The following is a 21179-nucleotide window of genomic DNA, read 5'->3' on the forward strand; positions in this document are numbered from 1 at the left end:
ATCCTCAAACAACAGCCGGCTGCGTCGCAGTTGGTTCCGGCTGACTTTTACGATGCGTCCGTAATCTGCAAGACAGCATCTGGCAGCAGATTCAGATTTACAATAGGGAAGCAAGCTGTAGTAGCACGCAATGATATTGATTCCACATGCATGGTAAAACTTCTCATAAATTCATAAGCCGATGCTTTTGAGATGGAACTGCATTGAAGAGCTCGCATGTGTGCTTTGTTGAGTGCTGATCTGATTGGTCATTACAGAGTGGCTGCTTCTAACTGAAGACCGCAGTTCGATTAGGAGTACGCAATGACACGAAAGTATGCTTGATCACCGGACCAACAAAATCCTCGAACTCCTTGGACATATGCATATTCATCTGCTAAGCCGTGTCAAACCACTCGGAACCCAAAAACGCAACATCGGCCAAGATTAATGCTTATTTTAAGCCTGTCGCGTCAACACTGTGGAATCAGAGTATGGTCGGCCTGCCTGCCTTGTTTAATCGGAGCTGATACCAAACACCCATCACGCAGAGTAAACAGTTGAACATCACAGACCAGCTGTCGAGAGGCCAAACTGATGCGGCTGCTCACCATTTCCGGTCACTGGCGGTCCTGTTTGCCCGGGGCAATCACACCATTTTTGTGAAAGCCAGTCTGCATTTCCAGCCCGGCCACTTGCGCAGCTTCCAGACTTCCAGATATCCAGACTTCCAGACTTCCAGACTTCCAGACATCCAGACTTTCAGACTTCCAGATTTTCAGACACCCAGTTTTCCAGACTTACAGACTTCCAGATTTCCAGACTTCCAGAATTCCAGACATCCAGACTTCTAGACACCCAGACTTCCAGATTTTCAGACATCCAGACCTCCAAACTTCCAGGCATCCAGCTTGTAGCAGGAAAATTGGCCTTTGCACCTATTAATATTCTTTTCAGTTTCTGCCGAGCAACTCCCAGGCGCCTTTAGCCCTTTGATGTTCGATATGTAGCCATGCTTCACAGCTCGGGCACGGCAAAAAATAGTGTGACTGGGATACTTCACCCCCGCTGCCTCGCTTGATTCCCTATACATTCGTTCGGCAATCAAGTTAGGCTGAAGCGTGGATTTAGGCGTCAAGCGACACGATGCTAGCTCCTGATAGCTGTGCACTGAGTCCGCTCAGGTATTAATTCTGAGGCGAAGCGCAACTGATAGCTAGCTCCAAACAAGCGCTGGTACCTCAAGGTACATACGTATTCCGTACGTGGGAATGGCCTTGCTTTTTACTTAACACAACTGATTAATGTGTGTGCCCACGCCTGTGCAGTCCCACAGAACAGGGCCTTTGGCGGCGTTGTGTGACGCCGTGGATCTGGCAATCTCGTGGGAGATGGCATGGCTTAGCACACACACTCGGTGACTGTGACCGCGCCGCGTCATGGCCGGGCCGCGTCAAGGCATTGCCCGCCAGCGGCGCCGCGCGACGTGCCGCCATTGTGGCGGGCACATGACCGGTCCGCCCTGTGACGCGCGTGCCGCTATGCAGACACCCGTCCGTGACCGCAGAGGGGGCCAGAGTGGCGCCATCTGTCGCCGGCGACGCCGTCACGGCGCTGGCGGGCGTCGCGCCGGCCCGGCCGGCCAGGCCGCCCAGGCCGGCGGCGCGCGTGGGCAGAGCGGCACCGCTCCGGCTCGGCTAGTGACCCCTGGGCGGCACCCGAGCGGGCCGTTGCTCCGGGCGCGCTCCCACCGTCACAGGTGGCCGTGTGAGCGGCGCCCGGGCAGTCGTCGTTCACCGCTCACCTGACGGCCGGCGGCGCCCGGCCTGCCACCTGGCGAGCGCTCGCTCATCGATCGGACTTCGTTAGCGGCGTTTGTGCTTGCTTGTTGGCCAATGTTTTCCGGGGCGGTAATTGTGATTGATGGGTCGGTGGACGACTGCAGCCTGGCACCGGCCGACGGCACAGATACGTGGCTTCGAGAGGAGGAGGGAGAGTGGATGGTAGTGGACGCAAAGCTGGTAGAAAAAAAAAACAGAAAAAGGCCAATATGGATTGTGGCAGGAAGGTATAGGAAGAGAAAGGCAGATGGAAAGAGAAAGACGGAAATAGGGGAGAGGTGATGAGGGAGAGAGGAGGTGGAAGGCAAGGAGGATAAAGAGAGAAAGACAGAGACAGCACGGGATCTCCTCTGGCCTTTCACGCGGCTACAAGTTGCGTGTTTCGCACACGCGAGCCAGCCGCCGGTGTTGTAATAATTGTTTGATGACCGGCAGAGCTGGCCATTGTTGTCGGCCTGTGAGGGTGACGGATGGAGCGTCCGTGCCGGCGCTGGCAGCTCGCCTCCACCCATCTGCCGCCGCCGCCGGCCGCTGCCAGTGAGCGGCCTCCTGCGAGGCTGCCGCCTCCGTGGCCGCGCTCCCCGCGGCCGGCGCACTGCAGAGGAGCGTATTTTGGACCTGGACTCAAGTGCTGAGATCACCCAGGACCCCGCTCGGATTAATCTGGAGCCGAACTTTTTCAGACGCAGCAAGAGAGGTTCCTTTGGGAAATAATTTTCAGTTAGTAGTAATTCCTTGTTTCACCTGAAAGTTGTCGAGTGTTTTTGAGACAACAACAACACAACAGCCTGTTATCGCACCGTGGCAGGATACAGATAAAACCCGAAGCTAAGAAGCATGCCTAGCCGCAGAGGGCGCGAAGTCGGCAGGCACCGGCCGCCTGCGAGCCGGGCTGCCCGCGGCGGCTGGCCGGCGACTCCTCGCCACCACCGGGCCCGGTCCGAGCGTGTGGAGAGCGGCACGGCTGGGCTGTTTGTCGCCCGCTCGTGCTGACAGCCGTCAGATCTGATCTCCACGATCCGCGCCTGTCCGGCTCGGGACGGCCCGAGAGCGGTGATTACGATCGGACCTCATGCCGAGGAATGGCTCGTCGCTCGGTAGGCCGGGACCGGCCGACGGACGGGGCCCGTCTGCGCTGCCCCCTCCCCCCCCTCCCCGCCCTCTGCGGCGACGTGCAGCATCGGACGGTGGCAGGAGAGGCCGGGAAAGCGGCGCTTTACTGTCACCCGCTGCTGCTGCAGTTGCAGCAATCCGGAGCATTGCCATCAGCATTGCATTAGTACTTATCATTAGCATCTTTTTCGCAACGCGACCGGATGCTGAACTGCGAATCAAACAAATATTCCCCTGATGAATCAACTAATGGATTCATTAGATAAATTAATGGTGTATTTGATCTTGATTCGTTGGTTTGTACTAATTATTCGCTATTCATTGCGGACATCACATTCGTGTTTATTCGCACACATTTCGGTCCAAAGGTCACCACATTCGGTAGCGTGCGTGCATGCACGCGTGCGTGCGTACGTGGGTGTTCTCTGTGCTTGGACCGTGTACGGCTGGGCTGTCGAGGCAAACCGGCCATATAAGGTGCGCCTTCCACTTTCGTCTTACGTCACCGTCACGGCGCCTGAGCCGACCGGTGCGGCGGCCAGTGCCGTCTCTCACCGGACCTGCGTCCTTCTCGGTCTTCACATAGAGGGCCCGCGCCTCCCTCGGCCGTCTAACAGCGGACCTGCGTCTCCCCCGGCCGTCTCCCACGTGACCTGTGACTCCCTCGGCTGCTTCTGAACTGACCCGCGTCTCCCACGGCCGTCTCCCACCGGGCCCGCACATCTCCCTCGGCCTGCCCACAGCGGGCCCGCGTCTCCTCCGGCCATCCCACACCTGACCTGTGACTCCCTCGGCTGCTTCTGAACTGACCCGCGTCTCCCACGGCCGTCTCCCACCGGGCCCGCACATCTCCCTCGGCCTGCCCACAGCGGGCCCGCGTCTCCCCCGGCCGTCCCACGCGGTGACCATCTCCCACCGGGCCCACACATCTCCCTCAGCCTGCCCGCAGCGGGCCCGCGTCTCCTCCGGCCGTCCCACGCGGTGACCATCTCCGGCGCCGGCTCGGAGTCCGACAAAGACCGGTCGGTCCGGCAGATGGCACCCCGGACAGAGTCGGCCACCGGCGCCCAGTGGAGCGTGAAACGGCGACGGTTAGCAGCCGCGCCGGCCGTCATCTGCGGCAAAAATGACGTAAAATTCGCCGATGGTGTTATTAAACGATGCGAGATACTTTTACTTTCGCCTGGCGTGTGCGGCATATGGTGCCGTAATGACGTGTTGGTGTCCCAGTGGGTAACTGAAGCAGCGGTGTCGTCCCATTGGCCACGCGTGGCACAATGACGGCCTTGCCGGTGGAATATTGGCTAATAGTTCCAAATTCTGCGTGGCTGTTGAATCTCAATAACGTGAGTGACAGCTGCTTTGAATTCTGGAAGTGATCGCAATGCTCGCAATTCGGATCTACAAATCGCTCTGCGATGAAAGCAGCTTTTTGCCAACAGCGAACACTCGCGCACGTATGTCTAAGCCAGATTATGTCATCTGAAACCTGTCCACCACACTCACTTCTTGTTTGTGAACAAGGCTCAGATATTTTAAGTACATTTGGTCGTAAAATTGCGTAGTATGCGTCTTTGGCTAATATTGACAGCTTCGACCTTTCATCAAACGAATCAAACTTAATCAAACTTCAAAAGCTGACGGCATTTCAGTTGACGATCAATGAATGCAAGTTTATGTCTGGAACGCCCATTGCTATTTCACCGAAGATCTTCAAACATGTTTGCTAGTCTGGTAGATACCTATGCTGGGACTAGATGTGAGGACCACAACTATTAAGCCAGGGAATAGGGCCCGAACGCCACTGAACAACAGACTCCGACAATTTTCCCGCACCTAATGTTTCAGCTAGGTATATGAGCTATATTGGAACCACAAACGTTACTTTTGTCCTGTATACATGCCTCAACATTTGTGTCATACCAGCTGAATCACTATCGTAGCTTTTCGTTTGCCATTCGTTTGTGTGTTGTGCTGCATTGTCTGCAGATGCCACAACGAGCCTTGCGAGAGCGTGGCGCACGCATTGTGCACATTTTTACGGCGTAACATTCATTTCATGATATCAGAGTGTTTTGAACCGAATCAGCCTGTGTACGCTCTATGATTTTAACGTTTTGCGCATTGGTAGCGGTTGAGTTTTGCTAAGGGTTGTAGTTTTTTTCGTTCTAGGGGACAGAACACGGGCAAAGTGGGCCTGTCTTAGGACCGTTATTGTCCCGTTGCTTTGTTAGAGCCCTCCGAAGCTCTGCACAATTTGTAACGTCGTTTATGTAGTCGATATTAACTAATGCTTATTTGGATCACGCCCGTCACGGAACAGCAGAATATGGTTTGGCTGTTAAGGGGGATTAGGACTCTAAAGCTACATAGACGGAGATACACAACCTCGGTTCCGTGATCCCTGAATGTGATTCCAGGGAATGTGATCTCCTGCGCGCCAAAATGAATGTAAGAGCGCGAAGTGCAAGTACATTAGAGGTCGACCAAAGTGACAGGCATTGCTTTTTCTGCTCGGCGTTTGCTTGCTCCTTTCGACGTTTTTTTTCTTCTTTTTCAAGTGATGGCCATCTTGCCACGCTTCTAGTGCCTAGACAACAAGCACTGAAAACACTCTGAAGTATGCAAAGGAAAAGTAGAAAACTTCACGCTCATGCGTTTTCCATGCTCTTCCACCAAAAAGTTTTGGCATTTGCGGGTAGTCCTGCAGTGCCTTCCTGGGTCGTCATGAATACAGAGTGTGCTCAGCTCGTTGTAACGCCCACGCTTCGCCGTTGAAGAGGACTGCCATTCGTCTGCAGAGGGAAATTTTCCTCGACCTGCTTGACCTCGGTGACCCGGCGTTGGTCGGGTGCCAGGTGAATCGACCGAACGCCTCCAGACCGTTCCGCGACACGTGCTGCCTCTGACCCCCTCGGAGCTCGTCTGGCGCTCAGAGAAAAATCGCCACAAGGAACTGGTCCCGCGCATCACAAAACGACTTGCGTCGTGATTAAAACTGATGTCTAGTGGATAACGAAAGTATATTTTCAATTGTTTTAAAAAGAAAAGTGTCTCGTGTGGTGACACCGTAGCGCCTGCTGCCATTCGGTTGGTACGAAGACGCGTCCCCCCTCCCCCCCCCCCCCCCCCCCATCGGCAGCCGCTCCGTCCAATTCGTCGCCTCCGGCACCGGCGGTGTCGCCGCCAGACGGACTGGACAGGGACACGTACCTGAAGCCGGCGGCGCCGCTGTCGGTCGATCGGTCGATCAGCCGACGAGGGAATTAGCGAAACACGAGGACTCATGTGTGTTTAGCACTCGAGCGATTGCAAATAAGTGGCAGCCCTGAGTCCACAAGAGGCGGCTCACGCCATTAATGGCTGTTCGCAGCCACCGCCGCGTGACTTTGGCTGTCGGAGTGCTGGTGAAGGAGTTCTTATTCCGCACAATAATGGATCGCAGACTGGGAACCTTCACCCCTTGAAATAACTTAACACTTGTTTGCTACGATTTTGATGCATAGTTAGCGTGACAGAGTTGTTTCACCACCTGGCGTCGGTGCCTCCGAACACTGGATCGGGATGCATGAAGTGATCTGGCCTGCCGAATACTCCCGCTTGAGTCAAATGCTTAGAATCTTGCGTCCTATTTTGCTGGTTCTGTTGGTATCTTTTGTCTACTAGGATCCCTTGAAGCATTCATAATGCTGTAAAGTTTTCGCACCGCAACAAAGGGCACGCGCCTCTCCTGTCGGAGTGAGGCAGGTGACGTCATACAGCCTCAACAGCAGCGTGCATCGTAAAACCTTATCGACACACACACACGCACGCACGCGCGCATGCACGCACAGAATAGCACAGCACAGCATAGCACAGGTTTTATGGGCTCCATGGGAGGCGGGAGCGCAGTATCGGCTTTAGCATTACTACAGTACTGCAGCCTACATCCTTCGGCTGAAAATGGAACACAAAGCTGACAATTTTTTCCTTCGGGATTTGCTGAAGTCACCAGCAAAGGAAAGGATGGTATGGGTGTGGCTAAGTGAATGCTTATAACATTTTGTTGTTCCAAATCCGCAGTTCCTCCCTCTTTCTCTTACCTTAATACGTACTGTGGCGAGAAACGAACCAACGAACCATTAAGACATTATGCAGCGCTTAGGGTATGTGAACACTCACAGGGCTGATTCGTTTATGATTACCAGCCTATAAATATACATAACAGATTACACTCCACCCCTGGGTGTGATCAGCCTCTGTCTGGCACACCGCTTGCTTCCTCGTCCGAGTATCACCTCACAAAATGGCACGACCGTTTGCCAGATGAAGCAGCACCGTTTAGCACCGGTGTTGAATCTTTCATGTGCATTTCAAGCAGACGCCAGCCCCGTTGACAACACATCTGGCGTCTGAAGCGGCCATCGTCCGCACCTGGAGCCTCTTTGAGAGTCTGCACGACGGTGGCGGTGCTGCATGGATCGACTCTCGCGGCACAGGCTGCAGATAACTTTGTCAGTCCTGCATTGGCTTGGTCATGTTTTGGGTAGCGTGAGAAGGGGGTATTCTCATTATGCCTTAACAGCCCTGCGTTCTCCGCTCATCGGATTCATGACGGTGCCCACGGTGGGCAGCCCCTGCTTGGGGGGGGGGGTAAAAATTCAGAAACGTGTTCCGATGCTAAAAAGCCATCGGAATCTGCTCTCTTCTATCTCGAGGAGTGTTTTGAAGTAACCTTCTCTTAGTGAAAACAGCTCATATTTCATTCAGGTCCAGACTGTAATTTTTTGCCAACGTGGGACATCTTAAAAAGATAGTTTTGACTGCTCGAGATGGTATTGAGCACGAGAGGAACAAAGGACGGAAATTGAGGCAGTTACCTGTACAATAAATTCGTTTACAGTTCGTAGCTATTAGCAGTTTGTAATCCGACGCCTGGAAATGGCAGTTGAGTAATACCTCGTCGTATTTCATAAGATGTTGCTACCGGCTCAATCTCGGGCTGTCTGGCGCACGAACAACGTGTTATTAGCCAGAAGTAGCATTGTCCTGGTAACTGGATGTGACGTACGGCGTTCATTGCACACAATTAATATCGTAATAATCCAACACACGGCTTTCACTGCGTCGCATTCAATATCGCATTAGGCCGACGCAGCGATTGTATTGCGTAAAATGTAATATCGTTCTGTAGGATTTCCGCCGCCTTCATGCGCTGTAGCAGCAGCGCCAGCAGGCGGACGCGCTATTGACCACCTCATTGAGCGGCGTCCGAGCGAAGTGAAGTGACGGTCCGTGGGGCCGATGCCGCCGCCGGCGCCAGCGCCGCAGCACCCGTGTGAACCCGGCTGCCCATTAGCAGCGCCGTGCGAGCCACCGCCGACACCGGGCGCGCCGGCCTTTGTCCGCCGCGCCCGCGCCCCAGCTCAACCCTCTTCCGGCGCGCGCCTGGGAAGCGCCGCGCCCGTCGTCCGGCGGCCGGCGGCCGTCGTGGCGCGGCTCCGGCGCTGATGGCGCTAGTTAACCTGTCAGGGCGCCGGGCCGCGACCGCAGGGCGTCGGCCGCCGGGCTGGAGTTGACCGGGTCGCCGCTCGGCCCGGCCCGGCGCGCCGTTACCGACGGCGCGGCGACGGGCAAACCGTTTGGTCTGGGAATGTGGCGATGCCACTGGCAACAGCGCAAGCGACAGTGCCTGTTCCGAGATTCCCGGTGTTTTGGCAAGTGTCTGGGAACTGCAAACCGACTACCAACGAAGACCCCTGTGCACATGTATCCGGTACTCACTGAAGTTACCATCCAAGAAACATTGCGTAAGCTCATGGCGTGCATTGTTTGCCTACGGCCGTTTTGGCCATACATTGGCTGTGCAGGCTCTTTAGGCCTGCTAAGGCGCTTTAGGCTCTGCACTACAATCTCGTGCTGGGTTGTCTTAAGCCATCCATATAAACTCAGTGCTTGCGAAGCATCGCTCGGTATTGTTCACTATTAATGCTCCTAGTTTGTGTTGAGATTCACCCACCCATATTCACTTAAAGGCCGGTGAGTAAGGATAAGAGTAAAGCCTTATATGGTCAGTGAGTAAGAGTGAGAGTGAGTAAAGTCCTGCGCTTCGCAAGATGGGTCTCAGGTCGTCTCACGCTGGGAGATCTGCGCTAAATTTGGGGCATGGTGACCGTTTCCATCATGCTATTGGCTGCGGCCTTGCGCCACTTGCACCCTCCTGAGCGATACGCCGTGCTCGTGTCAGGGTGTGTGACTTACTACGTGATTATCGGCTCCTCCAGGCGATAGATGGCCTGATTAGTGCGCGTGCGCTCTTGACATTGAAAGTAGCGTTTAATTTCGATTATCCTGCGCTTGGCAAATATACCCCAGAAATCACCCGATCACTCAGTGAAGCGGCGGTCGGGGACGGATGTGGATTTCGACCTCGTGCCATATTGCGTCCAGGTCTTTGCAGAAGCTTGCCTTCAATCTAAGGTTATGTCATGGGACCAATTCTTACGCTGCTTAGGAAGTAGGTAGTGGTCCTTTCCCGGTGCTTCGGTACAATTTCACTCAGTTCATGGCTTGCGGACACGGGGCGCATGTGGACCTTATCAAGGAAAGTGAATGCTCACATTTCTATTGTTCTTACTGCGTTTCCTTTGCACGGCAGTAGTCTCGTTACGGAGGTTCGTAATGGGGCCTCCATCGTTCAGGCACTGCACGCTCCAGTGCCAGAACACCGTGATCTACTGATCACTTCCCTCAGTACGTGCAGTTTGAGCTGACACTACGTCTTCTCACGCGTTCCTGATTCAGCTGTGGTGTATTGATTACACAACGTCTTAAGTGACAGTTACATCATTTCAAGTCAAGTGTCCGCCGCATTACCCAACACGGGTGGAGATTCTAATCTCCGCGACGGAGCGCTCCGCCAGACGGGTCCGACGACGCCGGGCGGGCCGGGGCGGCCGGGGTCACGGTGCGACGCAGGACATCTGCTGGCCCGCACGAACGCCCGCGCGTCGCCAGCGACGCTCGCCACTCTACCACCGCCTGGAAATATCCTGCACTCGTGCGTGAGGCGTGTGAAATCCCACCAGCATGGGGTCAGTACGTCGTGGTACGTTTCTGCAGCCCTGCAGCCATTCCATACTTCGCCCCCAAAATATTGTCAGGAAGGTTGATAATGGGGCTGTGTATGCAACAACGAACGCGAGATTTGAGTTTCACAAGTAAAATAACGTCAGGAGGGCCAGAAGCCTGCAAGAACTCGACGTCCTCCTGGGTTGATCTATGGTTCCTGTCCTCTTCCCCTCCATTCAATTTCCGTTGTTGCTCGTCCGTTTGGCGCCGTAATGGCCGCACCTCTGTTTCCCAACTGGAGCGCCACGCCGCCATTGGTGCGGGCATCGCCGGCGGCGGGGCGCCGCCCGGCGCGGCGCGCTCGGCGGCCAGTGCGCAGGCGCCGACAGAAGTGTGCCGCCAGCGGCCGCGTGGGGACGTGCGGCAGAGCGTGCGGGGCGCAGGGTCCGGAGTAGTGGTGGCTGCGCTAGCGAGAACGTTTTGGGAGGATCGGCGAGGCGAGGACCTCCAGCGGGTGTGCGGCGGATCGCCTGCCGGTGAAGCGGCCTGTCAGCTTCAGCGTCTCCTACCAGGACGCTCCAGCCAGCGAGCGGGGGGCGGCTAGCCACCCGCCCGTGCCGCCTCGAACACCAGCGGGCAAGACCCGCGCGGCGCCGCGACCATGGTCTCTAAACGGCAGAAGGGCGCGCCGAAGGTACGTGGTCCGCGACGTTGGTTCGCGGCGGTGGGGACGGCAGGCCGTCGCCCGTTCCGGCCGGCCGGCGCCGGCCGCTGCACGACCGGCCTGTAACGGGCCTCACGCAGCGATGCTCGCCCGGGGCGGCCGTGCGCGCGTCCGGCCACGCTCCTCAGCGTGGCCGGCCTAGGGTGTGCACTGGCTGCGCACATGGCCAAGCCAAGCACTAGCGACGGTGTCGCCCCCTCCCTCGATGCCAGCATGGGCAGCTTAGCCGCTTCAGGGTGGTGTGTCTAGTTTGTCCGATCTCTTCTCTAATTCCGTCATGGTAAACTCACGTGCTGACATGTGGCGATACGCACTTCTTAAACAACAACAACAACGGGCGAGTGGTCAGCCCGTTTACAGCTGTCACGCAAGTGCACCATCTGACCCTCGGCAGCGCCGGCCTCGGTCAAGCAATACCACCGTATTGCCTCACGCCCCCCTGGGATGCCAGCACGCCCGCTCGGGGCCCTCTGGGTGCTGTCACCGTGTCACAATCTCCGCATACGCGGGTATGGCCTGTCCAGCCGTCTCACAGTGTCACCATCGTGTCACAACCCGCCCGCAACCCGACGCCGCAAACCCGGGCGCTGTTGCGCGTGTGAACCCGGCCGGGCGTTCCCAGCCGGGGGCAGGGCGGCGTGCGAAGCAATCTGGGCGGCGCGCTCTCATCGCGGCATTAGCGCGCTAAGCCGCCATATGTGACCTGCTATCATAATTGCCTCGTTCTGGGCCCTATCTGGTGTGTTTTGCGGCGGCTATCTGTCCGCCAGCCCCGATAGAGCTAAGCCAGGCTATTGCGGGCTGTTGGCATGAGCGGAACGTGCGCAGCAGCCCGTTCCGGTGACACGCAGTGCATATGCTATCAGTCGGCGACCATGAGTGGCGGCGAGCCGACGACCGCCGCCGTTCATGCATCGTGGCTATCGGCAGAGGCTGCTGTGGGCACGGCGTTGGCATATCCGACTTATCAATGCACCGGCCAAATAAACAGGTCTGATGGCCTGGACGGTGAAATGGTCGGAGCGCCCCACACGCCAGCGGTTGGGCGCATGCGCGACGCGGTCGGGCCGCGCCACGGCCAACAGTTTGTAGCAGATAATGGGCGGAAGCCACTACGGATGGACGTGGTAATCGGCGCTGCACGCCGTGGTAAAGATCCTCGGCACGATTGCACCCCAAGGCTGGAGCAAAACCGCCCGCAGTTCGCACGCCTGGCCAGGCGGCGTCGGTTGAGGGTCTGTGTAGCACACGGTGGTGGGCTTGGTGAGCCCAGTCGGTAAGATGGACCCGATCCCATCACGACCAGAGCGGCCGGTTCCCATGGTAGAGTGACAACTAAATCGCTGCCTTCCCGGACCTGCACCCCCTCATTTTCCTTCCTTGTGTCCGTAAAACCACCGTCACTTTTCTGAAGCTGAGGAAACGCTATGCGTGCGTTCACTGCTTGTCCCAGCTTCACATTTCGACTACGATGACCTCGTGACACGCTTGGTCTGGCTGGAGGTTATAGCTGCCTAGTCTCGCCCAGAGACTAAACCAAACCACAGGTCCACCGTACTTTGCTTGCTCTGGGACGGACACAGCCGACTCACTCGTCTCACAGCCGCACCTCTATTTAGCGGGAGCTCGCCACTTTTGACTCCCGATCCTTATGTTGTATCGTGTCGTCATAGCAGTCCGTTGGTCGAACGCAAATAATGTATTTTTCCTCATGTCCTTTTTGTTCGTTTCCTCGTAGCACTCTGCCGACTCCTGTCCCCGCTAAGCTCCCCCTACAGATGTCTGCCTTCTCTCTGGGCCTGTTGATGACCTCTGCCCAATCTCTGATCATATCTACCGACCACCGCCGTCTCTCTGCACCCGTCTAAAAACTCCACCCCCTGGGCCCCTTGATGACCTTTGCCCAATCTCTGATCGTATCTACCGACCACCGTCTCTCTGCACCCGTCTAAAAACCCCACCAGTTGCCTGGTCCCATCGACCTTCGGGGCGGGACCGGAATCCCCTCCCTGAGCTCCCCTGTTGTGAACTCAAGGTTTGAGCTCAAGGTCTGTCATGAAAAAGGTCTGAGCTCTCCTGCAGACCTCTGCCCGCCCGCTGAGCTCCGCTGCAGACCTCTGCCCGCCCGCTGAGCTCCGCTGCGGACCTCTGCCCGCGCTCTGAGCTCCACTGCCAGCCCTTGGCCTCTCTCCCTCTGTGCGCTGTACCGACCGCTGCGCTCTCTGATCCCCTGTGCTCTGCCTCGGCTCCTTTGATGGCCGCTGTGCTCTCCGCGAGGTGTGCGGCTGACCCGGCTGCCGTCGGCTGACCTGTTTGAGAGACCGGCCGGGAGAGCCGGGCCGCCGGTCCCGTTATGCGCGCGCCCGCTGCTCTGCTGGCGCCTCTGCGGCGCGCCAGGTGAGGTGCCCGCCAGCCGCGCTCCACCACCTGCCTCGGCCGCCCACGAGCCGCCCGATCTCCAGCCACGCTGCCTGGCGGGGCGGACTTGGTGCGGGCGGGCAGCTGTCGGCGCCTGGTGCGGGCCTCTTGGACTCGGTGAAGGCAATGCAACGGCATGAGTGAGCACGAACTGCCACCAGGTCATGAGGTCCATACCATTATGATTTTTCATGGAACAGTTGCATGTGCATTAGCCATTGGTGGAGTGGAGTATTGTTTCATGAAAAGTCGTCGTTTTGGGTGTCGAGAGGCTAGAACAAGCTTGACTTATTATAATGCCTGGTTAGCGGTTCTCGAGCTCAACCCTGTGAAGGCAGTTAATGGGGATCATCTTCCTTTTGATTTCCCTACGGCTTTGCGAGACCGCTGGCGATGGCGCATCAGCCGCGTGTTCACGGGGTGCTGGGACGCTGTCTGGCACCGGTGAGCGCGGCTCTTCAGACGGCTGCGCGGCGCTGAGCAGCAGTCCTGCGTCGGCGCTGCTGCGTCTGGAGCGGCGCCTCTCAGTGGCTGCGTGCGGGGCGTCGCTGGCCTCCGCGCTGGCCCCGCGCCGGACCCGTCTGGTGCGGGGGCCGACCGGCGCGAGCTCCCAGATCGGCCGGCCTGATAGCCGCCGGGGTAGCAGCGCCCCTCCGCTCTGCCCGGCTGGGCCGGCACGCGAGCCGCCGCACGCACACGCCCACACCAGCCCCGCCCCGCTCCGCCCTCACGCGTGCAAACAGGCGGCTCTCGGCTCGGCTGCCGCGGCCCGAGAGCTGGCCACTCTCGGAGCCCGGCCAAGGTCGGCGCAGCGGCCGGCCGGCTGCGCGGCGCTCCTCTCCGCCTCGCGCAGCTGGCGCCGCCAGATGGGCCGCTCCGTCGTGGGTGAATTCAAATGGCCGAGGGACTAACGACCCCTCGCGCCGGGCGGCGCGCACCGCGCGTCCCGTGCGGCACCGCCGGCCGCGCCGTCCTCCGAGTCACGGCCCGGGCGCTTGGCAGGCTCGCCGCGCAGCCAGAGGATTTTACAGCGCGATCCGCAGGTGGTGGGCGCCCGGCGCTCCGTCCCCTCGCCGCCTTCTGTGAGTGGCAGGTGGCCATGCAGCTGTCTCTGGCGGCGGGGCCGGGCCGAAGGCTTCAAGACCTGGCTCACGCCCCGTGCAACCTCGACCAGGGCTCATGTGTTTGGGTGCCAGGGCAGGAATGTGTTTGGCAGGGCGGCCGTCCTGTCGTCATGACCGGGCCAACCTCCTGTCGCGGCTCCCCGCCGGGTCGTGCCGCGCGTGATGGATGATTCTGATGTGGGGCTGGCAGTGCTGAACAAATAACTCGAGCCGTGGCGCTTGTTGGGCGTTTTCGGAATATGCTTAACAAAGGCAGGTCATGTCACGCCATAACCATGCGTGAGTATACGGGGTACACCGTACACGGGGTAGGGTATACGGGTACGCCGATTGCGCATTTCGCTGCTTAATTCATCGCGACCTGTTGCTGGGCTGTGTTTTTATCTAAGCCTCCCGCGTTTTCTTGTGCCCGCGCCTCGGCCAGCGGGGGGGGGGGGGGGTCTGAGCTCGACCATGCAGATCCATCTTCCGCTTACGCCGGGTGAGCCGCCGCTGGGTGCTGTTGGCTGCTGGCATTAATGCCGAGCGCAGCGAACAAACAAGCGTCGAGTGTTTGTTGTGTTGGATTCTGCGGACTCTCTCTGTAGCACCGCGTCGGCGATCGTTGCTGCCGACCTGCGAGTGGCGGGGCTGTTGTCTCGTACCGTCTCGTCTCGTCTCGTGTCGTCTCAGAACGTATCGGTTTCACGCACGAGTCCTATCTTTGACCGCACGCGCGTAATGAGTCCGGGAAGGTGGGTGGCCGCACTGCGTAGGCGACAGCGACCTCACGCCGACCGGCCGGCCGCAAACACGCTGCCAATGACGGGTTGATTACGGCGTGCGGCTCCGACGCATTGAGCCGGCCGCAGGGCGTGGCCCCTGGGACGTATTACGCGCGCTGTCGCAATGGGACCTGTCAGTGACGGCGTACCCGCTGTGGACGGACACGATCGCCTGTGCGTACGACGCGAACGTAACGCGTGTCTGTGCTGACACACACGTTACACCCCTCAGACCCACCAATCAGCCGCGGCCAACGCGACCGCCAGCTGTAGAGACACATTCGCGCTGGATTGGCGCATGTTGTCAACAATGGGACGATCTAGGTAATGTCCTGCCGTGGTCAGCTACACCCGGGATGGTAGCGTGCGCCGCACTGCTCGTCATTGGCGTGGGCTGGTAACCTCAACGGCAGTTATAAACATAGGAACGGAGCACCAGTACCGGATGCACGTTTGTCGTCCATTGCCGGCTCGGTATTTTCCTGATTTTGAACGCTGGAAGGAAACCTCGTCCAGGGGGAAGTGCATGTGTTCAGAGAGCGCGGTCGTTGACCATTTTTTACTTTCCAACGGTATTTGCTATCTCAGCCATACACCCTAGCTCACGACGGTCTTTTTTATAGGAATTTACGTGGGAGGCTACGTGCTTGGTTGTACTGCAGGCTTTGCTCGCTTGCTGGAGTGCAGCAAACTCCATGGAATTGGAAAATTTGCAGTGTGAATGCTTTTTATGCAGTGACATGGCGGAGATACGGCTCATGCATCGAGCACGAAATTATCCCAGCAGCCGATGCGCTCATAAATTCCCCAAACACCGTCAGCAGCAGCAGCGACAGCAGCACACGCCTCCACCTAGCTCGCTGTGGCAAGCGAGCGACAAATACTGCAGGCCGTCTTTGCCCCAGCCGACACACTTTCTCTCCAGCTGACAGCGCCGGGACTGCGCCGGTGCCCCTTCAGCGCGGCGTGTCACCGCTCTGCCCGGAGCGAGGAGAGCCACCCCGCCGGGGCCGCCGCCTTTCCATTGCTGTGCAGCGAGCGGCGGCGCCGGCCAGCGCCGGCCGACGCGACGCCGTCAAGACCTTGGCGCAACAAACAGCTGACTAGTCAGGTACACCACCGCGGTTGCCATGGCGACGGCCGGTCGGCGGGCGCGCGGCGGCGGCGGCCGGCGGCGCGGCGGCGACTGCTTCCCTGGCGGCGGCCGGTGCAAGCTAGGCTCAGTGAGCGCCCAGGCCTGGAAAGGAGAGCCGCGCGCCGCCGGCCGCGCCCGCCCGCCGCCACCCTGTTCCCGTTCGTCAAAGTGCTCGCGCTGCGCAGCATCCGCGAGGAGATGTTCTACCCGCCGCCGTCGCCGCTGCCGAGGCCGGCCACGGTAGGTGGCATTCCGACGTTTCGCCCGAGGCGGGTGGGCCCGCGGGCTGCCGGGCTCATCGGCCCGGTGCGCGGCGCCTCCTCCTTGGCCGATTATTTTTGGCCCGGTTAAACAGAGCGGTTCTCGCACCCTCGGTGTGTCTTCGGAGGAGAGGAGAACAGGTGCACGACGAGGCGCATCACGCCGGGGTGCGTCATGCGGCGATTGTGCAGCGAGCTCTTGTGAAGTTCATTTGTCTATATGTCTAAATGACGCCTAGTTACGTAGAGGGCACCCACCGGGAGTCATCCGCTTTCGAACGGATGTTGTCGCTGCTTTCCCAGCCCAGCTCTTGGCGTGTTGTTTCTTATCACGACGCTTTCCCTGGCCTCTGGTGAATGCGGGGCATCGCGGCCCTGTGGTGTGCCGCCTGCGGTGCCCGGGTGCAACAGGGCCGGTCGAGCGGCCGGCCATCGGTCGGCGCCGTGTGTCGGGGCCAGTTTTCTGTTGCGCACCTCGTCTGACCACTGTGTGGTCCAGTCGGGGAGGCGGCGGCGGGCCGCCCCTCCGCCCGCTCCGGCCGCCGCCAGCGAAGGACAGGTGACTCACGGCTCCGCTGCTCTCCCCGCGCCCTCCCCGCTCTCTCCGACCGTCTCACCTGCCTGGCCGGCGGTGGGCACAGTGGCAGCCACCTTAACATTGACCCAGTAGGGGCCGCCAGCGGCTGCCGCTCCCGCTCCCGGTCCGTCTCTGGAGTTTGTTTCCATGGCGACCAGGCATCGATTTCTGTCGTTAGATTTGGTGATGGGTTGGACTGGGTCGGGTTGGCGCGCTGCGAAGGCCAACGCAGTGGTGTGGAATTGTGTTCCATTTACCCAGCAGACCTTGGCTGAACGCATGTATTTAGGCCAGGAAGCGAGCCGCGCTATGCGCCTGGGAAACCACAATATTGTCCCACTAGGAACCGCCCGGGCAGAACAACGGCGCTCACTAAGAAGGCCAGTCTTCACCGCTGCCTGGCGCCACAAAGCTCATGCTGGAATGCAAGCTATCTGCTCCGAATCGCGTTAATATTACCTCTGGCAATGAGGCAGCCCGACGCTGGAGACGCTGACTCATGATACGTCATTGCCAGTCCATTGTATCACTTAACTCCATTTGGGGAGTTTCTGACCGCAGTGATGTCACGTCTAGCTCGTGGAATATCGCACCCAGGGGCATGTAAGACGTCACCGGCCTGGGGGGACTTGCATGCTGTGCCTCAGTTGCACCCGTACATAATTTTAGACAACACTTGTGCGGCAAAACTTTACAGCGTCATCAAAGTTTGTTTAAGAATAGCGTCTGCCTCACGCCAAGCCCCACAGCCGGCGCCATGCAGTTCGAAGTACTGCCGAGTTGAACAGACAACGGCCGCCGCCGCGCTGCCGCTCTATACACTGTGATACTGCGACCCAACGCCTCCCTGCTGCATGTGACGCTGCTCGCTCGAGGGAATGACGATAATAAGGCATAGCGCTGTCGCATGAGATTCCCGCTCAATTGTCGGCGAACGTCAAAAGCTGACATCACGTGTAGCAGAGCCTGGCGCGGCTCGCGAACGGCGCACGCGAGTCGGAGGTCCGGCTCCACGTGACTGGCCGGTCACTCCCGATCCCCTAATGGTTGGGGATTTTGTGTGAGTGGACCGTTACCACTCACCTGATGCTGCTGCTGAGATTTGCTTGAGAGCGGCGCTGCTGTATGGGGAGTGAGAGGTCCGCTTCGACGAGAGTCACGTTCACGGTCCAGGCTGCTGTACTGTTTGTAGAGAGCGGGCGCACGATGACTCGGAAGTCAGAGTCGCGCTGTTGACCACGTCATATATTCCACGGCAAAATAGCCCATGTACAGGTATGATTTTCCAGGCTGCATTAAGGATTGTCCAGACCAGCACAGCTGCTAAGCGCGCTACCTGTATCGGACCTAATGTCGGGCGTCCAGCATCTGCTTCAGAACCTGTTGTTGGATCGTCCCGTGACTGTGTGGTGACCGTCAAATATGGAGTGCCGGCCGGGCAGCTGGCTGACATGTCGCCAAGTCCCGGCCTCTGCGCATGCGTCGAACCGGCTGGTGGGGATCCGCCTGACCGAGCAAGAACGCTGCGCTATGCATTCTGAATCGCGTCTGGGATTGCATTGCGCCATATGGGCTGTCAGGCGGAAATGTATCTGTTCAGACGAGCTTTGGGTGACCTGTTTTCACTCAGCTGCGACCCGGAAGACTTGCACTTCCCATGCGAGCGGCGTCCTGGCCCGCCTGTTGCCAGCGGACCGACGGCGCTCTTGTGAGATTTATTAGGCCTGAGGATGATTTACGAGAGCCTTTTAGGAATGATGAGGCGAGGTGTCAATGCTACGAATTAAATAAATTGTGCGGTCTGCGGTCATCTTCTGGTGGGTGTGTTGGTCCGTACACAGCGTTTCGTCCAGTTAATACCCCAGCCGTTGTCAGATGTTCCTGAGTCCCGAGAAGGCCTGGATGGTGGTCGGTTTCAGTCACGCGTGCGTCACGGCCCGAATTGTCTCCTTGGACGTTTTGGGAATCTTACCGGGATGTTCCGATGAAGACTAGCGTTTTACTACTGAGCTAACCTGGAGGGACGCAACATGGTTGAGGACGATTGCACACCAGGGGAGGGCAATAGTCTCGAACAATTCTTCCGTCCGTAATCGATTTGCTATCCGCTTGTCTGTTCCTCTCGGTGTTTCGGAACTTCATGGTTTTCATTGTTTCATTGTTTCCGTCCACGAGTTCCTGCTTAAAACTCGCGTCCTCTCCCCGCGCTTTTCTCGGGTTCCAGTGTGTGACGGTGTGTGTTGTCCCCACGCTTGTCCGGGGCTGTTGTGTCCGATCCGCTCGTTCGCCCCCAGGCCAGCCGTTGCGCCCTAAAACTTCGATAACCATCACGATCACCACGATCCCCGAGATCACGCCGGTCTCATCATCACGGGTTCCTGTGTCCGGGAGGGGAAGGGGGGGAGTCTGTCTTTGGCACACGCTGGTGCCAGCCACGCCGGCCCGCGCCGGCCGCCCAGGTCTGACTGCGCTTCTTTTCGTCCACAGCCGTCGAAGGAAGAGCCGCCCAAGCCGCCGCCGGACAAGAAGTGTCCCTCGGAGATGCTGCAGCGCGCGCTGCGACACGCGCCGCCGTACCCGCTGGTGCTGACCCAGCCGAGCGGCCAGTACTGGGTGGACGGCACTGAGCACGACACGGCCGTGGACGCGCACGGCCAGCCCCTGCTGCCGGAGCACAGCTGGAAGCCCAAGATCGAGTGCGATGAGACGGCCAAGTGTTACCGGCGTCACTTCCTTGGCAAGGTGAGTCAGTGCGTGCGTCACTCAACGGCAGAGCGCACCGGTCCGCCAGCTTACGGGCGGGAGTCGGGCGGAGTCACGACTGCGCTCGACACGCTCGGCTGAGTCGGCCAGTCTGACACATCCAAGAGGCTCAGTCCGGCATGATTTCCCGGGGTTATTCGAACGCCCTCGCGGCATTTGGGCTTTGGAGTACACGAGACTGCAGTTTGGTGGCTTCACACCAGGCTAAAGAGTATCACGGCTCTGGTCCGTGCGGCGAATTGTCTGTTCCGCCCCTCCCCTTGCTTGCGGCCAGCACTTCATTTGCTCGCGCGCGCCCCTCCAAAATCCCGGGGGATTCCGTCCCGCACGCTCGCAAAGCCGTGCAGCGCTCGCCACGCCCCGGGCCGTTGGCGGCGTGCGCAGCAGCGGAGTATGCTGACACTTCTCCACGGAAGCTCTGGTCGGCAGCAGAGCCGCGCGTGGCGCTGCCCTTCTGCTGACAAATGACCCTTAGAAAGGTTAAGCAAAGTACCTGGCCTGCTGGGATTGCTCGAGGCCCCAGGTCCACTTTTAGCATTTTGCTGAAGCGGTAAGCCGGGCATGCGGGTCGTTCGACGGACATTCAGCCCGTGGGAGCGCTGTCGTGCAGCAGAGGCTTCAGTTCGACTGCGGGGTCCATGATAATGTCCGATGCGCTGGTGGTGTGACGCAGGACGGCGCCGTACCCTCCCCCTCGCCGGGCTCGTCCACACGCAGTGGTGCGGTCATAGCACGCTGGGCCCCAGAACGGGGGATGAATCCCCAACTTTGGAAAATGTAACGTAACAACCAAGTGTTGCATGCAAAAGGTACTCTAAAGCAATGTTATCGCTCCAACTGGCGCGCCGGGGCGTTGAAGCGCGCTGTTGAGATTGCTGAAACTGCTGACCTTTTGCTGAGGCGTGCTCGCGTCTCGAGGCGTTCTTCTGATCGCTCGTTGTTGTCAAGGCTAAGGCGGCGAACTAGTTACCGGCCAATTGTTTTGCTCGCTGAGGTGGACATTGTTTTCCAGTTACAGGCAATCCACTTGTAGATAATTATTGCTACTGAAGTACTACATCACGGAGATGCAATCTTCGTCTGCTACAACCAGCCACTTACAGTAATAGGGGTGCAGTGATATCTCCACAAGGCCTAGCTGAGTCTCCCCGCGCGTGGTGGCCGGGCTCTCCCGAAGCCGGTCGGGCTCCGGCACCCTGCCGGCGTTGATCAGGCCGCGGGCGCCGCCTGGCGGCGGTACGACCGGCCGGTGAGTCAGCGCCGGCGCCGCGCGGACGGCCCGTACCGCGGCCATCTGTCGCCGCCGGAAGGTGCGGCAGGGGTGGCGTCCCACCTGCTGCCGCTGCTCCCCACCCCCACCGTGGCCGTGCCGCTCGTTAATCTGGCGTTTCCGCGGCGGCATGCGGTGGCGATGAGTGCGTCGCTGGCCCG

General features: G+C 58.8%; 1 protein-coding gene across 1 annotated transcript in view; it reads left to right on the forward strand.

Moving 5' to 3' along the window:
* The window catches only part of LOC119096362 (rap1 GTPase-activating protein 1-like), a 47254-nt gene that overhangs the window by 12565 nt on the left and 13510 nt on the right, over positions 1-21179 (forward strand). Inside the window, 1 exon segment of the mRNA XM_037219214.1 lies at positions 19473-19727. Coding sequence (XP_037075109.1) covers positions 19527-19727 — 201 coding nt within the window. The 5' untranslated portion in view covers positions 19473-19526.

The sequence above is a fragment of the Pollicipes pollicipes genome, unplaced genomic scaffold (assembly GCF_011947565.3).
Source record: "Pollicipes pollicipes isolate AB1234 unplaced genomic scaffold, Ppol_2.1 Scaffold_4295;HRSCAF=5057_pilon_pilon_pilon, whole genome shotgun sequence".
Classification (NCBI taxonomy): domain Eukaryota; kingdom Metazoa; phylum Arthropoda; class Thecostraca; order Pollicipedomorpha; family Pollicipedidae; genus Pollicipes; species Pollicipes pollicipes.